Consider the following 19,262-nt stretch of genomic DNA (forward strand, 5'->3'; position numbering starts at 1 on the left):
TGAAGGGTTTTTGTTGTGGTGGTGGTGGTGGTGAGTGAGGCAAGTGCTGAGGTGGGCATTGTTGTAAAATGGATATAAACACTTTGGGTGATGGATATGCTAAATGTTGAACCTATCCACATTCAACCAATGAAATTCTGAATGTTAAGTTCTGCTTTTCTGTTGTTTTTCTTGTTTATTTGTTACTAATTATTTTGTTTCAGTAAAATTCTTATCAAGCCTTATTTACAAATTGCTAGATGGTTAATTATTTGACCAAAAAGTAAATTCTAAGTTAGTATTTAAAATGCGTGCATTGTGCTAAATAAACTGAAAAGTACTCAGCAGGTGTTGAGATGAAAACACAAAACTGGGAATTTCTAAAGTTGTGCACAGCCCAGTTATACTGATTTGATACTCAGTCCAGGACTAAGAAGGTTACAGGGGACTCAGAGAAAGCTCAATGTGGAGTAGAGTGGACTTTAGTCAAAAAGTGGACATTTTAAATGAAGATTGCATTGAAGAAAATGGGATCAATCAATTTGGTCCCCAACCAACATAATGAAAACCTGAGTGTTGTAAATTGATTAGATGTGGATAGGTTCAACATTTAGCATGTTATAACAGATGCTGATGATGAGGGTGGGACGAAGAGCTAGAGGGCAGTGCTGGTGGATTGTTCAACCAATTGTGATCACGATTCTAGTGCATGTGCACATGAACCTAGTTGGAAAGTTTTTCACCCCTACTCAGTTTTAACTTGCAGAATCACTTCCTTTTTCATTCATGGAACAAACTAATTTTCTAGGAAAATTCTCTTACTAAAACTTACTGAGAAACAAAAGCTTCTGGTCTATTTGGTCATCCATACTGAAAATGCTTATTCTGTCAGAGTAGCGGCAGCACGATTTAATTTGTAATTTCTCTCCTCAAACTGATATTTTAAGTCAGTACACCTGCTCTCATCAACATCAAATAAAGCAATAAATTCCTCAGCACAACTGTAGCTAACGGCTAGCTGCGAGTGGCTAACACAAAAAGGAACCCCAAAAACTCCTACAAGTACATAAACAGTAAAAAGGGCAGTCAAAGGAAGAGTGGGGGTAATTAAAGAACAAAAAAAGGATATTTTCCTGTGAAGGCATATTGGGGCAGTGCTAGAGGGCTGGAGAATTGAAAATGTTACACCCCTGTTCAAAAAAGGGGTAAGGGATACACAAGGCCATCACCCTGATGTCAATGACAGGGAAAATTTTAGAGAATAGCCTGAGGAAAAATTTATGGCATTTGGAAAAGCGTGAGCCAATGAATGAAAGTCAGCATGGATTTGTTAAAGGCAAATCAACTTCAACCAAGTTGAAATAATGGAGAAGAAGAAAAGGAGGAGGGGTGGCGGTATTGGTTAAGGAGAGCATTGCAGTGCTGGAGAAAGAGGATGTCCCAGAGGGTTCATGGACAGAATCAATTTGGCTAGAGTTAAGGAACAAAAACGGTGTAATTGCATTGCTCGGTGTAGTCTACAGACTGACAACTAGTGAAAAGGATGTAGAAGAAAAAAATCTGCAGGGAAATTGGAGAGAGATGCAAGATTTTTGGAGTAGTTATATTGGGTGACTTTACCCGAATGTAGACTGGGACAGTGGTAAAGGGCGGAGAGGGGAAAAAGTTCCTAGATTGTGTTCAGGAACACTTTCTACAGCAGTATGTGTCCAATCCAACAAGGACCTGGTTCTTGGAAATGAGATGGGCCAAGTAGATCACGTGTCAGTGGGGGAAACATTTAGGAGACAGTGATCATAGTACTGTACATTTTAGGATGATGATATAAAAGGATGATAGGCGATCCAGAGTAGGAGTAATTAACTGGATGAGAACAGACTTCAACGAGGCAAGAACGGAGCTGGGCCAGACAGACTGGGACAAAAGATTGGCAGGAAAAACTGTAGCTGAACAATGGGCTACCTTCAAAAAGAACTGGGCAATAAATGCTGGCCTAGCCAGCAACGCCCACATCCCATGAATGAATAAAAAAAAGTTCGCCCAAAAAGATGCCATGGTCTTGGTTTAATGGCTTATCCAAAAGATGACCCCCTCCAACAATGCAGTATTGCACCGAATTTTCAGCCTGGATTATGTGTTCCAGTTCTGGAGCTTGCAACCTTCTGCAGCAGAGGTGAGAGTGTAATTTAGTTATACCCAAATACCTTTGGTCTCCACTAACTATCAATTTTCCTACATCAAACAGAGGGCAACTGTTACAATCTGGATGCCCACCCCACCATCTCTTTTGTCTTAGGCCGCAGCTAACGAGGCATTGCCAGAAGTAGACCAAATCCTGTGAAATTAAATTTGTGTCTTTATAGATGGCTGGTAGAATAACACGATATGGGACTAGAATTACCCCTAGTTATGATATAGTGCAGAGATTAAAATATTCTTCAAAAGGTACTTGTCATACAATTATAATGGGAAAGCAATAACTGCCCAAATTATTTACAAGTGAAAATTACCTAGGAAGCAACACAAATAATCGGAAATAATACTTAAAACAATAAAGATAGAATCAGTCCACAACAGGTTTTAACATATTTTCTTTAGCATGCACTCCTCACACTCTGCTAATCTGAGAGAATTTTGGGTAAAACAAGCTCTCAAAAGCTGTTGATGGCATGAGTGATTGACATTAGGTTAACTTCATACCTGAAATTAAATGAAAAGTGAGTAACAGGGGCAATGAGACTTTTTTAATGCCAGAAGAGAGATTATTAATTTATTTCTTCCCTCAGCATTTGGGTTTGGGTACATGCTACTTTAAAAAAGCAATCTTTGACCAACTTCGTTTCAGAATAGTCAGTGGCACTTACCAAGGAAGCTAACAAAATCTTATAGAATATATGGTTTATCTCTGATTGCTTACGTATTGTAGCCACCCCCAAAAAGAGCCAAAGGGAACCTTCTAACAATATATTTAGCTGAAGTCAATTTTAAATTATTTTGGTCATATACAATCATAATACTGAAAATCACAACCCAATTACAACTCCTTCACAAAAAATGGAATCTCAGAAGAAATTCAATAACAACTTATGAAGTTATAAAAAAAAGTTTCAAAATTGATTGGGGGCATTAACCCAGTCTGGGTACACATGGCATTTTTAAACTGCTCAGTCATTGGTTTGGCAATTTGTCACTTCATCCAAACCTCTTGACTACTGCAACTTGAATATGTATTTTCTCTACTATACATGGTACATTTCTTCATTCTGAAAATCATAATGGAACATAAATCCAATTTCTATTAATAACCCCACAGCAAACGCGAGATAGGGTGAACTCAAAGGGTTAGTTTATTTTCTCAAACTCACGGGAGGGTAGCAACATTGCCTCCTTTGCACTTGTACAGTAAAAGAGGAATAGAGAGAAGAAAGATTTACAATGCAGAGACCACAAAAAAAAAAGAAACATTGGACCCATGTGGGTCCAGAGAGTCCAGAATCAAAGTCCAATGAGGTATTCCTTCACAGAGGTTGGTGGGCTGAAAACCGATGTGGTACAATTCACTTTTCCAGTGGTGTTGGCTTCACATGATGAGATAGGCATGCAGAGATGAATCAGTCTTGTAGACAATGGTACAGGAGTTCCAGTAGAAAGTATAGATGGGGCCAGGTATTCAATCTGGGAAGAGCCGCTTTTTTGTGGTGCTGCTGCTAGTTAGATGGTAAAATGGCAGACTGAGTTTGAAGCACAGCAAGGCAATATAACTGGCTCCACCAGCTAAAGGTTCATGTTACACGGCTCCTACCTCTCCACATTATCTTTGACAAGGGATGTGTATCCCTCGTCTGGGTCCCCGAGATGGTTAAATATCTGAACCATTAAGAATTGGAAGGAAGGCTGCATGGCCCTTTGTCCTAGCAGACGAGTAGACTCCGGCTGGCCAACCTGGGTGAGGAAGTGCAAATGGCCTTTGTATAGTTCTCTTAGAATTTGTTCTGTGCAGCCCACAGAGGTGTTGTTAGTGTCTCTTCAGAGATAACGAGGTATAAGTTTCCCTGATACTGCAATGATCAGGGCATACTGCCACAAGTACCCCCATGACTGGAATAAAGGACTAGGTTTTCTTCTGTTCGCTACCAGGGACTCATCCAATGAGTCCACCGGTTTTACTCTGTTTGAATTAGTTTATGAGCACCAAGTGCAAGGACCTCTGAAACTAATCAAGGGGAGGTTTTTATAATAGAAGGAGGAAGTCTCCATGTTAGACCACGTGACAGTGTTCCGGGAGCGACTCAGGAGAGCCTGTGATGTGGCCCCAGAACACTTAAAAATCCCCCAGGCAGCTAAGAAGAAACAGGCAGACAAACATGCCAGTGCCTGAACCTTTCAGCCAAGAGATTCTGTGTTAGTGCTCCGACCAATACCAGGTGAGCCCTTAAAAGCCCAGTTCAGTGGCCTGTACAGAGTGGTGTAGAAGCTCAGGGAAGTAAACTATCTAATTGAGACCCCAGATCAGGGGAAAAAGCAAAGGCTGTGTCATGTCAACAAGATAAAACAAAATCACAACTGAGGAGACGACAACCAGTAACGAATGGTCTGTCGCATTGCCACTGGCCTAGAGGATGAGGGTAGCAGTGGGGATGAACTGAAGAGAGAAGTGGGTGAAATCAACATTGAATTCCCTACTACCTGGCTAACCAACATGGAGATACTAGTGAACTTAGACTTCTTATTCACCCATCTAAATGCAGAACAGAGAGCTGACTTGACAAGGCTGCTCACTGCATTTAAAAGCTTATGCAGAGGCAAGCCAGGCTGCACCAGACAAGCTCTACATGATGTGGATGTGGCAATATCCTTATCGTCTAGGCCCAGAAAAGCTGGTCCAGGTTTGGGAGATTAACTACATGCTAGAGCCCAGCAGCACTAGCTGGAGCTCCCCAGTTGTGCTCATGCCCAAGCCGGACAGCTCCACAAGGTTCTGCATTAACTACCGAAAAGTTAATGCAATGACCAGAGCTGACTCCTACATGATACCCCACCCTGGAAGACTGCATGGATAGGGTACGTAAAGCAGCCGACATTGCAAAGATAGATTTACTCAAGGGATACTGCAGGTTCCCTTGACTGCCCGCATGAAGGAAACCTCTGCCTTTATAACTTCGGATGGGGTTATACCAGTGTCGGGTCATGCCATTTGGACTCCAAAATGCCCAAGCCACCTTTCAAAGGTTGATCAATCAGGTAGTGGCGACTTATCCAATTGCGTAGTGTACCTAGACAACCCCCTGGTTTACACCTGGGAAATTCACTTAGAGCAACTGGAAGCCTTCTTCCAGAAGGTACAGTCAGCTAACCTAGTGATCAATCTTGCAAAGAACAAGTTTGCTAAGGCTCAGGTGACCTACCTAGAACATGCAGTTGGTCAAGGACAATTACTACCTAAGGCTGCAAAGGTACAAGCAGTAGCAGAGTTCCCCATTCCCACAACAAAATGGGAAATCATGAGGTTCTTGGGAATGTGTTGGGTTCTACCGTATGTTTGTCCCAAACTTCAGCACAGGAGCCGCCCCGCTGACAGACCTACTACAGAAATAAGCAAAGGTAGAATGGACTGAGAAGTGTCAGGCAGCTTTCGAAAAACTGAAAACCATTTTAACAGGAGAGCCTGTGCTTGCAGCTTCAGATTTAACCAAGCATTTAAAGTAACCATCAATGCGAGTGACATTGGGATAGCGGCTGTCCCCTTCCAGGAAGACGAATCAGGGAAAGAGAGTAATCGGATAGCTCTCCAAAAAACTAAGCAAGCATCTGAAACGGTACTTCACAGTGAAGAAGGAAAATTATTACTGATTCTCAAACACTTTGTATCCATTTCGGACATATATCTCAGAGAAACCACAGTCTATACTGACTGCAACCTTTCAACCTTTGTGAAGAAGTTTAAGACACAAGATGTCAGGTCATTCCATTGGAATTTATTTCTCCAACGTTACCACCTAAAAATCACCCATATTGCCGGGAAATCAAACATGATTCCAGACGCCCTGTCCAGAACTTAGAGACACGCAGTTAGAACTGAAGAGATAATACTGACCAAGGCTAGAAGAATGAATGTGTACGCACGTTTGTTTTTTTTCCCCTCTTTGTAATAAAGTGAAAATGAATCTCATTTCATTCGTGGCACGGGGGAAGTGTCATGAAAAGCCAATTACAGCCACGAATTACTTAAGGCATGTACAACTTGTTAAGGGAAACGTGTGTTTTTAAAGAAATACAAGCAAGGACACTGAGCAAAAGATGGCTGATAAAGTGATCACTTTCTGGAAAAATTCCTATGTGGATTATCCCGATAGACCTTTCCTGACGAAACATGGAATGTCACACCTGAAAAGGTGTCATGGCCTTCTTCAAGCAGAGACACTTAAAAGGGAGACCGAAAAGATGCAAAAGACTGAACTTTAATCTCCTGTGGTTACAGAGACAAAAGATTGATTACCATGTCTCAGCAGTTATCTAAAAATCCATCTCCTGCTGATTTGTATCTCAGAATGTGCAAAATGGTTGGAGATCAAAGAAAACAGGCTCTGGGCACAAGACATGTTTTTTTTAACCTAACAGGAATACACAGGGAAAAATGGGTTAAAAAGCTAGCTGCAGAGCAGTGCATTGTGTGCTGTTGTGTGACAGCAAGAAAAAGACCAACTAGTCACCCCTAAAGTTGCAGGTGAAGTCTTGCTCTATTGCTGGAGAGAAGGCTCAGTGGAAGCCATAATCAAAAAGGAAATAGGACAGCTTCTTCAGCTATCCTGCAGAACCAGGTGTCTCCAAGCCGACTGCAAAACTGCCAAAGTCCACTCTACCGGAATCACCCAACTTAACGTCCACAATGTTTCACCATCTACACCTCATGGACAAGCCAAATACTGATTCATAAATCTTTTTAAACTTTTATTTGGACTCAACTTCTCATTTCTCAATTGTGTGTATGTGTGTTGCATTTTTATTATTTTTCTCGGATTTTTAGTAACTAATAAACTTACTCCTTTGACTTAAGAAAGCCTGGTTAATTGGCTCCTTCTAAAATAATAAGTACATTTGGACTGGGAAGAGGTATCCACGGGGTTGAGGCTCCCTTTTAAATTAACCGTGTTGCGACCCTACAAGGGGGCTGAATGAAGAAGCGGAGCCAGCTCATTCCTCCTTACCCGGGAGCATAACAAAATTGGGGTCCCATTCGCAAAGCTAACAAATTGGGGGACTTTGCTCGGGGACCAGCCTTACCACCTTCTGGGAAGTCTATTCAGAGTTAGTGTTCCAAATTCTCTCTGTTGAGGACCAGGCATATGCAAAGCCATTGGTTTCAGAACTCTTGCCTATCCAACTCCTGATTGTGTCCCCTCTAAAGGGTCTGGGGATTTTACAGGATGGTTAGCACTCGGGGGCAAGTGATGGTCAAGCTGCTCTGGACTATCTGCAGAGGACGCTGGGTATCTTACTCTGAGTGTGCCAGGTCTTTTGATCATAGGGCTGAGCTGCTCTTGTCCAGCTTAGCTCCTCCCTGTCCACCTTGGTAGCCTGTTCAAACACAGGGTTCCGCTGTTCAAACACAGGGAATGTGGTCAGGCTGATTATCAGGATAAATTGGGGGGGGAGGCGGGGTTTAAAAGGGACTTTGGTTTCATTAGGGGATTCCAATTTAGTGTCTGGCTTGGGCACAAGCACAGCTGGGGTGTTCCAGCTTCTAATGCTAGGTGCATAGGTTAGCATGGCGACAGGTGATCAGTCTGCTCCTGGTCTTGGGCCAGCTTTTCTGGGCCCGGATGACAGCCTTCTGGAAGAGGCCTCTCTCTCATCCATAACAGGTAGGGCTACAGTGCTGTAGCCTGGTGGTTTGTTAAGGATCATTTTAAATGCAGTGGACAACCCTGACAGGTTGCCTCACGATTCTGCATTAAAGTGAGTGGGTATGGGATCCAATTTGGCTGGGATCCCTCTGCTGGTCAGTTGGGTAGTAGGCTCCATGTCTTTTGGAGCACTACTGCCCTCTGGTGGATGATCAGGCCTCACTGTACCTCCTGGTGGCTTTTCAACTAAGTGGGACATCGTCCTCACACTCTGGGCCAATTTGGGAACTTTCTTGGTCCCTATTTAAACTCGCTAGCCAGAGCCTTTGGCTAGGGAGTGGGAGCTCTCCTAACTTTTTCCACCGCTCTCAAGTGGAGGTGCTGCTCCGGCTACAATCCCTTGTGGCTTTTCAGCTTGGGGAGACATCTCACTCCCTATCTGCTCATCGGTCTGGGAGCTCCTTTTGTCCCTATTTAATATCAGAAAGAAGGGTTTTGCCAGCCACACTTGCAGTAATTCCTTAATTTATTTTCCTGGTTTAATAGCTTGCCTTCCTTCAGGCTCTTCAACTATATGTGCCATCTTCCCTCATCATTTCTTTCCCTGCTCTAGGACTTCTCTGGTCCCTGTTTAACTCTGGGACATTTTGAGAGTCTATTTTAAATTCTATTAGCCCTTCCTGGACCTCTTTTAATCTTACTGGCCTGGATTCGGCCTTATTACATTCGAGCAGCCTTCACTCAATGTTTATGGATGCTCTCTCTCACTTTTGGGCCTCTGGACCTTCCCCAGCTTTCTGCTCTCCTGCAGGTTTCTGCTGGATGATGTGGGCCTCTTTTCTTTCACTGGCTAACACCTTGCTGCCAGCCAAATTGTTTCCGAGGAGAAAATAGATTCCTGCTACTGATAGCTCAGGGATAATTCTGAGTGTGACAAGGCCTGAAACAAGGTCACACTCTAGGTGGACTCTATGGAGAGGTGCAAACACAGAACCTCCTCCCACTCCAATGATCATGGCTTTGGCCTTCAGGGAGGACTCGCGGGGTAGGTTTAGGTCTCCCTCCAACACCAAGGATTGAGTGGCCTGTCCATTTTGGGATGGGTAGGGGGACACTGACACTGAAAACACTGACATCAGTGTTTTTAAGCCTTTTCTCCCCCCCTCAAACCACCCCCACCCACCACCCCCAAAAAATGGCCATCTGTCACTTGTTCTATTTTGTTCTTTGAGTGCTGACCCCTGTTCTGCTATTCACACATTCTGCTTTCTTACCTTTATGCCACTATCAGCACCTTTTTTAGTCTTCAGCACTACCATTAACACTGCCTTTGTCTTGTGTCCATGACATCTTTGTCAGTCTCCCCTTAGCCTCCACCTATCACTGACCTTCTATCCTGCTTTACCTGCTCTACACCCCCCTCTTAAATAGTATAAATTCCATCACATTTCCACTTCTCTTTAGCTCTGAAGTCATGTGGACTCGAAACATTAACTCTGTTTCTCTCTCCACAGATGCTGTCAGACCTGAGTTTCTCCAGCATTTTCTGTTTTTATAACAATTCATACTGTATGTGAAGAGAGTGCTGATTAGTTGGCAAGTGATGTTGCCATGGAGAATGCACCAGTGATAGTGATTGCCAAGCATTGTTTTAAACCAGGCAGCTTGACCCTTACTGGTCAAGGCATTGCCCTGAGGAATGAGTCAGCGAATGGCTGTCACTTGCAAACTGTTGTAAGTTGTTGAAATATAATCAAATATAATTCCCTTTTACTATTTTTTGGCATTAAGCTTTGCTAGATTTCAGTTTCATGCAAAGGCTGCTAGTCAAAGGTTTATTATTTCAGATTGCTCATTTATTAGAATTAGAGGAAGTATGCTTTAAAATCATGGTTCTATTTGCAGTTAAGACTCCTGTTGTCCTCAAGTTCCTGAGTTGCATCAACCATGGAAACAGAAAACAAACAGAAAAGAAAACTTAAGCTCAAACTATAAAGGGGAAGTACAAGGCCTGGATAAATTCTTATGCAGTTCTGGTTTTTGGGTTATATCCTCAAAGGTTTGCGTCATTCTCAGAATAAAAGGGCCAGGAAGGATGCAATTCAAATGAATATTTGAGGCAAAGGAATGGGGAATAGGCCACATCTTCGATCCAAAAGGCAGTAATGGATAACATGATTTTCAATTATTGTTTATAAATAGTGATACTTAATACATGACATTAATGCTTCTATAAAATGATAACTTACCAATATGGAGTCAGCTTCACAGCCCAAAGGGACTTGAAATTTATTATAATGGGAACTAACAATCTACTCATTAACACTAGTGTAGACGGGCTGGACTGCATTCATCATATATCTTTTATCTGCCCATTAATTGGAAGAACATCAGAGTCTATAGCTCTCAATTGCAAATCTATAAAGTTATGTTTAATACAAGAAATATTCAGACACTAAATAAAACAACTTTTCTTGGTGCAGAAGGCTGTCTTCTGAGTTTAATGCAAATTTATTTCCGAATTAGGTCTTTAACAGTTTCAGATGAAGCAAAACATGGGCTCCCGGTACTATGAAATGCCTTCTTTGTATCTATCTTGGTCTTTTGTACCTGTCCTCACAGTAGAAGACACAAAAGTATACCAAAAATAGTGGACAAACAAGGAGCAATGAGATTAAGGAATGTAATTAATATCAGTAAAGAAAAAGAATGAGAGAAGTGAAAGGATTTTTTAAGGGGAGAGTGCGAGAGGACCACCCTGGGACAGGCAGCCAGCCAGCCAGCGCCTAGAGAAGAGTGCGAGAGGAGGGCTCTGGGACAGGCAGTCAGCAGCAGCTAGAGGAGAGAGCAAGAGGAGCGTTCTCTGCAGTCACCGTCACCAAGTGAAAGAAAGAGTGACATCACAGGAAAACCGTAAGTTCATTGGTTGGTAAGTAACTGCTAGTTTGAACTACCTATTCTAAGTTGATTTCAGATTAAGGGTGACTACTGGGGCCCAGAATCAGAGGCCTAACACTTCAGCTTCAACTCAGCAGAGAGAGCGAGTTCCAATTGATTTTAAAAAATGTATTTTGAATCCCTATTCTAGCTTGCTTTCCGATTAAAGGTAAATAGGAGAAATATTTTACAGGTTGATAAACGAAAGACCAGTAGGAAATTTAAAAACAAATTTAAAAACTAATTAAATAAAATAGAGATGCAGGGCCAGGCGATGAGTTATAGCTGCATGATGTGGGAGCTGGTGGACCCCATTGTGGTTCCTAGTGACCATATCTGTAGCAAATGTTGGTTGCTCGAGGAACTCCAGCTCAGAGTTGATGAGCTGGAGTCTGAGCTTCGGACACTGCGACACATCAGGGAGGGGGAGAGTTACCTGGATGCTGTGTTTCAGGAGACAGTCACACCCCTTAGATTAACTACCTTAAATTCGGCCAGTGGTCAGGGACAAGAGGGTGTGACTATGAGTGAGGTAGGTAGAGGGATCCAGGAAGTAGCATTGCAGGAGCCTCAGCCCTTGCCCTTATCCAACAGGTTTGAGATTCTTGCTCCCTGTGATGACAAGAGCGGGGACTGTAGGGAGGATGAGCAAACTGACCATAGCACCGTGGTACAGGGAGCCATTCAAGTGGGGGGAGAAAAGAGAAATATAGCTGTAATCGGGGATAGTATAGTTAGGGAAATAGATACTGCTTTCTGTAGCCAGGATCGAGAGTCCGGAAGGCTGTGTTGCCTACTTGGTGCCAGGATTAAGGATATCTCATCTGGGCTGCAGAGGAACTTGGAGTTGGAGGGGAAAGATCCAGATGTCATGGTCCACGTAGGTACCAATGATATAGGTAGAAGAAGGAAAGAGGTTCTGCTGAGGGAATACAAGCAGCAGGGGCTAAATTAAAAAGCAGAACCAAAAAGGTGGTAATCTCCGGATTACAACCTAAACCACGAGCTAATTGGCACAGGGTCAATAAGATTAAAGAGGTAAATGCGTGGCTCAAAGATTGGTGTGGGAGAATTGGGTTCGCATTCATGGGACATTGGTATCAGTACTGGGGAAAGAGGGAGCTATTCCGTTCGGACAGGCTCCACTTGAATCATGCTGGGACCAGTGTCCTGGCGAATTGCATAACTAGGATCGTAGATAGGGCTTTAAACAAAATAGTGGCGGGGGGGGGGGGGAGACTTGGGAGTTAATAGTGGGGAATTCAGAAATGGCAGTGGCGCTTAATCAATATTTTGCCTCAGTTTTCACAGTGGAGGACACTAGTACCACCCCAAAAGTAACAGGTAGTGCAGAGGATATAGAGAAGGAGGAACTTAGAACAATCACCTTCACTAGAAAAAAAGTACTGAGCAAACTATTGGGATTAAAGGGTGACAAGTCCCCAGGACCTGATGGCCTACATCCCAGGGTCTTAAAGGAAGTGGCAGCGGAGATAGTAGATGCATTGGCTATAATATTCCAAAATTCTCTGGATTCTGGAAAGGTTCCAGTGGATTGGAAAAATGCTAATATAACACCCTTATTCAAAAAAGGAGGGGGGAGGCAGAAAGTAGGAAACTATAGACCAGTTAGTTTAACGTCTGTCGTTGGGAAATTGTTGGAATCCATTATTAAGGAAGTAGTAATGGAGCATTTGGAAAGTCAAAATGCAATCCATCAGAGTCAGCATGGTTTTATGAAGAGTAAATCGTGTTTGACTAATTTGCTAGAGTTCTTTGAAGATGTGACAAGCAAAGTGGATAATGGGGATCCTGTAGATGTAGTATATCTGGACTTCCAGAAGGCCTTTGATAAAGTGCCGCAGAAAAGATTAATACACAAGATAAGATCACACGGGGTTAGGGGTAATATATTAGCTTGGATAGAGGATTGGCTAACCAACAGAAAGCAGAGAGTTGGGATAGATGGGTCTTTTTCTGGATGGCAAGCTGTAACTTGGTGGGGTGCCACAGGGTTCGGTCCTTGGGCCCCAACTATTTACAATCTATATTAATGACTTGGATTCAGGGATAGAAGGTACTATAGATATATTTGCAGATGACACCAAAATAGGTGGGAAAGTAAGTTGCAATGAAGAAATAAGAAATTTACAAATGGATATGAACAGGTTAGGTGAATGGACCAAAATTTGGCAGATGGAGTTTAATGTCGATAAGCGGGAGGTTATCCATTTTGGTCGGAAGAATAAAAAGGCGACTTATTATTTAAATGGAGAGAAACTTCAGAATGCTTCAGTGCAGAGGGATCTGGGTGTCCTCGTGCATGAATCGCTGAAAGCTAGTATGCAGGTACAGCAGGTAATAAAAAAGGCAAATGGAATTTTGGCATTTATTGCTAAAGGAATAGAGTATAAAAATAGGGAAGTGTTGTTGCAACTGTACAAGGCATTGGTGAGACTGCACCTGGAGTACAGTGCACAGTTTTGGTCCCCTTACTTGAGGAAGGATGTAGTTGCACTGGAGGCGGTTCAGAGGAGGTTCACTAGATTGATTCCAGAGATGCAGGGCTTGTCTTATGAGGAGAGATTGAGCAGTTTAGGCCTATACTTGCTAAAGTTTAGAAGGATGAGAGGAGATCTAATTGAGGTATATAAGATGCTAAAGGGGATAAACAAAGCAGACATGGAGCGGATGTTTCCATCCTGGGGCATTCTAGAACAAGAGGTCATAGTTTTAGGCTAAGGGGCGGTAGATTTAAATCAGAGATGAGGAGGAATTACTTTTCTCAAAGGGTAGTGAATCTGTGGAATTCACTACCCCAGAGTGCAGTGGATGCAGGGACGCTGAATAAATTTGAGGAGATACAGGTTTTTAATTAGTAATGGGTTGAAAGGTTATGGGGAGAGGGCGGGAAATTGGAGTGGAGGCCGAAATGAGATCAGCCATGATTGTAATGAATGGTGGGGCAGGCTCAAGAGGCTGAATTGCCTTCTCCTACTCCTCGGTCTTTTGCTCTTAATTCTTTCATAGGATGTGGGTGTCACTGGCAAGGCCAGCATTTGATGCCTAGTTGCCCATGAACTGAGTAGCTTGCTAGGCCATTTCAGAGGGCAATTAAAAATGAACCACATTACAGTGGGTCTGAAGTCACATGTAGGCCTGACCAGTGAGGATGGTACATTTCCTAACCTGAAAGGACATTAGTGAACCAGATGAGATTTTATTGCAATCGATGATATGTTAATAGGTTCCACAAAGGCTGGCGAAGTCAAAACTAAGACACAGAGCCTTTCTTTACTGAGAGTTTATGGAATTTGTTCAGTGTCACCACTCAGATACACCCAGTGTCCCAGCTATCCTCTCTTTATAGGTGTTCAAATACCTGTCATTTTTTTCCCTTAATGTAATTGACAACCATTACTGAAACCAGGTTTTATTATTTTTTTAAATTCCACGAGCTGCCATGGTGGGATTTGAACCCATTTCCTCAGAACATTAGCCTGGGCCTCTGCATTACTAGTTTTGATATTACCACTACACCACCATCTCTCCATTAAATGTTGAAAAAGCCCCTGAACTTGATGGCCCAGATCCTAGGGTTCTAAAAGAGGTCGCTGCAGAGATAGTGGATGCACTGGTTGTAATCTTTTAAAATTCCATAGATTCTAGAGCAATTCCAGCAGATTGAGAAGTAACAAATATTAACAATGCTACTCAAGAAAAGAAGGAAGAAAAAAGATGGAATTGCAGGCTAGTTAGCTCTAATTCATTGTTAAGGTGGTGTCAGCTGGGCACTTGGAAAATCATTATATAATTAGGCAAAGTCAACATGGTTTTCGGAAAGAGAAATCATGTTTTACAAATCTATTAAAAGAGTTTTTTGAGGATGTAACCAGCAGAGTAGAAATAGGGGAACCAGTGGATGTAGTGTATTTGGATTTCCAAAAGGCATTCAATAAGCTGCTACACGAAAGGTAACACAAGATATGGGCTCATGGGGTTGGGGTGTAATATATTAGCAATGGTTAGAGGGTTGGTTAATGAATAGAAAGCAGACAGCAGAGATAAATGGGGTACTTTCAACTTAGCAGGGTCTAAATAGAATGCATGCCACATGGATCATTACAGTTATTTACAATATTTGTCAATGGCTTTGGCGAAGGACCAAGGGCAATGTATCCAAATTTGCTGACAATACAAAACTAGATAGGTCAGTAAATTGCAAATAGGACACAAAAAAGCTGCAGAGGGATATAGACAGGTTAAACAAATGGACAATAAGGAGTAAAATGTGGGAAAATGTTAGGTTATTTACCTCAGTAGGGTGAATAAAAAAATCAGGATGATTTAAACATTAAGAAACTTTTAAATGTTGATTTCAGAGAGATTTGGGTGTTCCTGTACGAGGAACAAAGTTAGCATGCAGGTACAACAAGCAATTAGGAAGGCAAATTGCATGTTGGGTTTGATTGCAAGGGGGGGGGTTGGAGTACAAGAGTAAGGAAGTCTTACTATAATTGTATAGGGCTTTTGTGAGGTAAGTGGAGTAGTGTGGACAGATTTGATCTCATTTATCAAAGGATGTACTTTCCTTGGAGGTAATTGCAGTAAAATTTCACTAAATTGATTTCTGGGATGAGAGGTTGATTAGAAATGGCCTGTGTTCTCTGGCATTTCGAAGAATGAGAGGTGATCTAATTGAAACCAAGATTCTGAGGTGGTTTGACAAGGTAGATGCCACACGGTATCTCCTCTGGTTGTAGAGTAGAAATGGGGACATACTTTTAGGAAAAGGATCATTTAAGACAGATGAGGAGGAACCTCTTCACTCAGGGTTGTGAATCTTCAGAATTCTCCATCCCAGCGGGGTGGAATGCTCAGTCATTGAGTATATTCAAGGCTTTGATATATTTTTGGACTCTAGGGGAATCAAGGGATATGGGTGGAATTGATAAAAACAAAAAGCTAAAAGCTACTGCGGATGCTGGAAATCCAAAACAAAAACAGAATTACCTGGAAAAACTCAGCAGGTCTGGCAGCATCGGTGGAGAAGAAATCAGTCAACGTTTCAAGTCTTCATGACCCTTCGGCAGAACTGAAGCATAGTTAGGAGAAAGATGAAATATAAGCTGGTTTAAGGTGGGGGGGCGGGGGGAGAGAGAGAAGTTGAGGGTGTGGTGATTGTGGAGATAAGCAAGCAGTGATAGGAGCAGATAATCAAAAGATGTTACAGACAAAAGGATCAAAGAGGTGTTGAAGGTGGTGATATTGTCTAAGAAAGGTGCTAATTAAGAATGGAAGACAGGGCACTCAAGGTACAGCTCTAGTGGGGGTGGGGTGGAAAGATTAACAAAGTTTTAGTTTTAGATTTAAAAATAATGGAAATAGGTGGGAAAAGAAGAATCTATATAAATTATTGGAAAAAAAAAGGGAGGGGGGAGAAACGGGGTGGGGATGGGGGGGAGAAACGGGGTGGGGATGGGGGGGAGAAACGGGGTGGGGATGGGGGGGAGAAACGGGGTGGGGATGGGGGGGAGAAACGGGGTGGGGATGGGGGGGAGAAACGGGGTGGGGATGGGGGGGAGAAACGGGGTGGGGATGGGGGGGAGAAACGGGGTGGGGATGGGGGGGAGAAACGGGGTGGGGATGGGGGGGAGAAACGGGGTGGGGATGGGGGGGAGAAACGGGGTGGGGATGGGGGGGAGAAACGGGGTGGGGATGGGGGGGAGAAACGGGGTGGGGATGGGGGGGAGAAACGGGGTGGGGATGGGGGGGAGAAACGGGGTGGGGATGGGGGGGAGAAACGGGGTGGGGATGGGGGGGAGAAACGGGGTGGGGATGGGGGGGAGAAACGGGGTGGGGATGGGGGGGAGAAACGGGGTGGGGATGGGGGGGAGAAACGGGGTGGGGATGGGGGGGAGAAACGGGGTGGGGATGGGGGGGAGAAACGGGGTGGGGATGGGGGGGAGAAACGGGGTGGGGATGGGGGGGAGAAACGGGGTGGGGATGGGGGGGAGAAACGGGGTGGGGATGGGGGGGAGAAACGGGGTGGGGATGGGGGGGAGAAACGGGGTGGGGATGGGGGGGAGAAACGGGGTGGGGATGGGGGGGAGAAACGGGGTGGGGATGGGGGGGAGAAACGGGGTGGGGATGGGGGGGAGAAACGGGGTGGGGATGGGGGGGAGAAACGGGGTGGGGATGGGGGGGAGAAACGGGGTGGGGATGGGGGGGAGAAACGGGGTGGGGATGGGGGGGAGAAACGGGGTGGGGATGGGGGGGAGAAACGGGGTGGGGATGGGGGGGAGAAACGGGGTGGGGATGGGGGGGAGAAACGGGGTGGGGATGGGGGGAGAAACGGGGTGGGGATGGGGGGGAGAAACGGGGTGGGGATGGGGGGGAGAAACGGGGTGGGGAAGGGGGGGAGAAACGGGGTGGGGATGGGGGGGAGAAACGGGGTGGGGATGGGGGGGAGAAACGGGGTGGGGATGGGGGGGAGAAACGGGGTGGGGATGGGGGGGAGAAACGGGGTGGGGATGGGGGGGAGAAACGGGGTGGGGATGGGGGGGAGAAACGGGGTGGGGATGGGGGGGAGAAACGGGGTGGGGATGGGGGGGAGAAACGGGGTGGGGATGGGGGGGAGAAACGGGGTGGGGATGGGGGGGAGAAACGGGGTGGGGATGGGGGGGAGGTGGGGGGGAGTTTAAGATCTAAAGTTGTTGAATTCAATATTCAGCCCGGAAGGCTGTAAAGTGCCTAGTCGGAAGATGAGGTGCTGTTCCTCCAGTTTGCGTTGGGCTTCACTGGAACAATGCAGCAAGGCAAGGACAGACATGTGGGCAAGAGACAGGGTGGAGTGTTAAAATGGCAAGCGACAGGGAGGTTTGGGTCATTCTTGCGGACAGACCGCAGGTGTTCTGCAAAGCGGTCGCCCAGTTTGCGTTTGGTCTCTCCAATGTAGAGGAGACCGCATTGGGACCAACGAATGCAGTAGACTAAGTTAGGGGAATTGCAAGTGAAATGCTGCTTCACTTGAAAGGAGTGTTTGGGCCCTTGGACGGTGAGGAGAGAGGAAGTGAAGGGGCAGGTGTTGCATCTTCTGCGTGGGCATGGGGAGGTGCCATAGGTGGGGGTTGAGGAGTAGGGGGTGATGGAGGAGTGGACCAGGGTGTCCCGGAATTGATGTCAGTCATGATCTTATTCACTGGTAGAGTGGGCACAAGGGGGTGCCATATGGCTTACTCCTGCTCTTATTTATGTTGTCAGTGACTTGAACTTGCATTTTCCAGTTATAGTCAGGCTGCCATAGTTACACCTGGTCCAGGCAGTTTATACACATCACAGAAAAAAAAAAGATAATCCTTCTTTTGGAAAAAATCCAAAAGCCAGGTAAACATTAATTATATCTTCCAGCAGCCATTACATGAAATGACAGTTTTTTGCCAACATGGGTAGATCCTAAATAATCAAATACTGTCATATTAAAACATGACAGGTCATTCACCCGAAACATGAACGGTTCCTCTCCACAGGTGCTGCCTGGCCAGCTGAGTTTTCCCAACAATTTTTGTTTTTTTAATTTAGGCATTAAAACAACTTGGTCCTGTCTATTGTCAAAGTGGCGATCTTACACATTAACATTTCACAAACTAAAGATAGAAACCTTTTAAATAATCAACTCATTTCCTTCAAAGGCCTGAATTTGATTAGCTATTACTAGCTTTTAAACCTACAAAAAGAAATCTCCAACTGAAACAGTAGTTAGCTGTTTAGATTTACCAATCTGACCCAGCTAAAACTTCCAAAGGATCTTAACTTTTATCCTTTACGGCAGCCCAAATCTCAGTTATCATAGAGGCTTCTGTTCAAGAGATTAATATTACAGAAAAATAATTTTTAAAATAAATTTTAAAATACAAAGAGAATACGGGTGTTTTATTATATCAGCATTAAAGTAGCATTGCCTTCAATTAAAAAATTTCTGTATGGGAACGAACTAGAAATAGGGCAGCTTTTTAAATGCAATGAAAACAAAATGAGGGGCATTTTCAAGCGGGCAGAGGGAATTCATTTACCTTTAGAAAGTAGTTTAAAGATAAAATAAGAGAGAGGCACAGCTTCAAATAAAATCCCAATCGAGTAATGCAAGAACTGGAGATATTTAAGGGTATTTTAACTTTTTTTTTAAAAAAAAATCATTTAACAGAGGAAAGCGACTCACGCTGCCTCATTGGAGCCTGACCCTGTGGATGAGAGAAGCTCTCTCTCCCCCATGCCCCTCTCCTCACCCTGCCGGCGGGCTCCTCACCTTCCTTGGCCTTTTTCTTTCTCACCAATGTTCCTCCCAGCTTTCCCAGAAAGGATTCGTCCTTCTTCATCCTGCCGAGTGACTGCACGTTCTGGGACTTGACCGGTGTGGTAGCCATGCCGCTTGCTGTTAAATGACTCCCTCAGCCCTCAACACAGACCACAGCTCCTCGCTCCCTCCCCTCTCTGGTCTCCAGG

The 19,262-nt window shown here is 44.3% G+C and overlaps 1 protein-coding gene across 1 annotated transcript in view; it reads right to left on the reverse strand.

The window, feature by feature from the left end:
- parvb (parvin, beta) overlaps nt 1-19,262 on the reverse strand; it is a 70,536-nt gene extending 51,274 nt beyond the window's left edge. Inside the window, exon 1 of the mRNA XM_078568352.1 lies at nt 19,066-19,262. Within this exon, the coding sequence (XP_078424478.1) occupies nt 19,066-19,183 (118 nt within the window). The 5' untranslated portion in view covers nt 19,184-19,262. The remainder of the gene's footprint in view (nt 1-19,065) is intronic.

This window comes from Cetorhinus maximus, chromosome 22 (assembly GCF_964194155.1).
Source record: "Cetorhinus maximus chromosome 22, sCetMax3.hap1.1, whole genome shotgun sequence".
In the NCBI taxonomy this organism is placed as follows: Eukaryota; Metazoa; Chordata; class Chondrichthyes; order Lamniformes; family Cetorhinidae; genus Cetorhinus; species Cetorhinus maximus.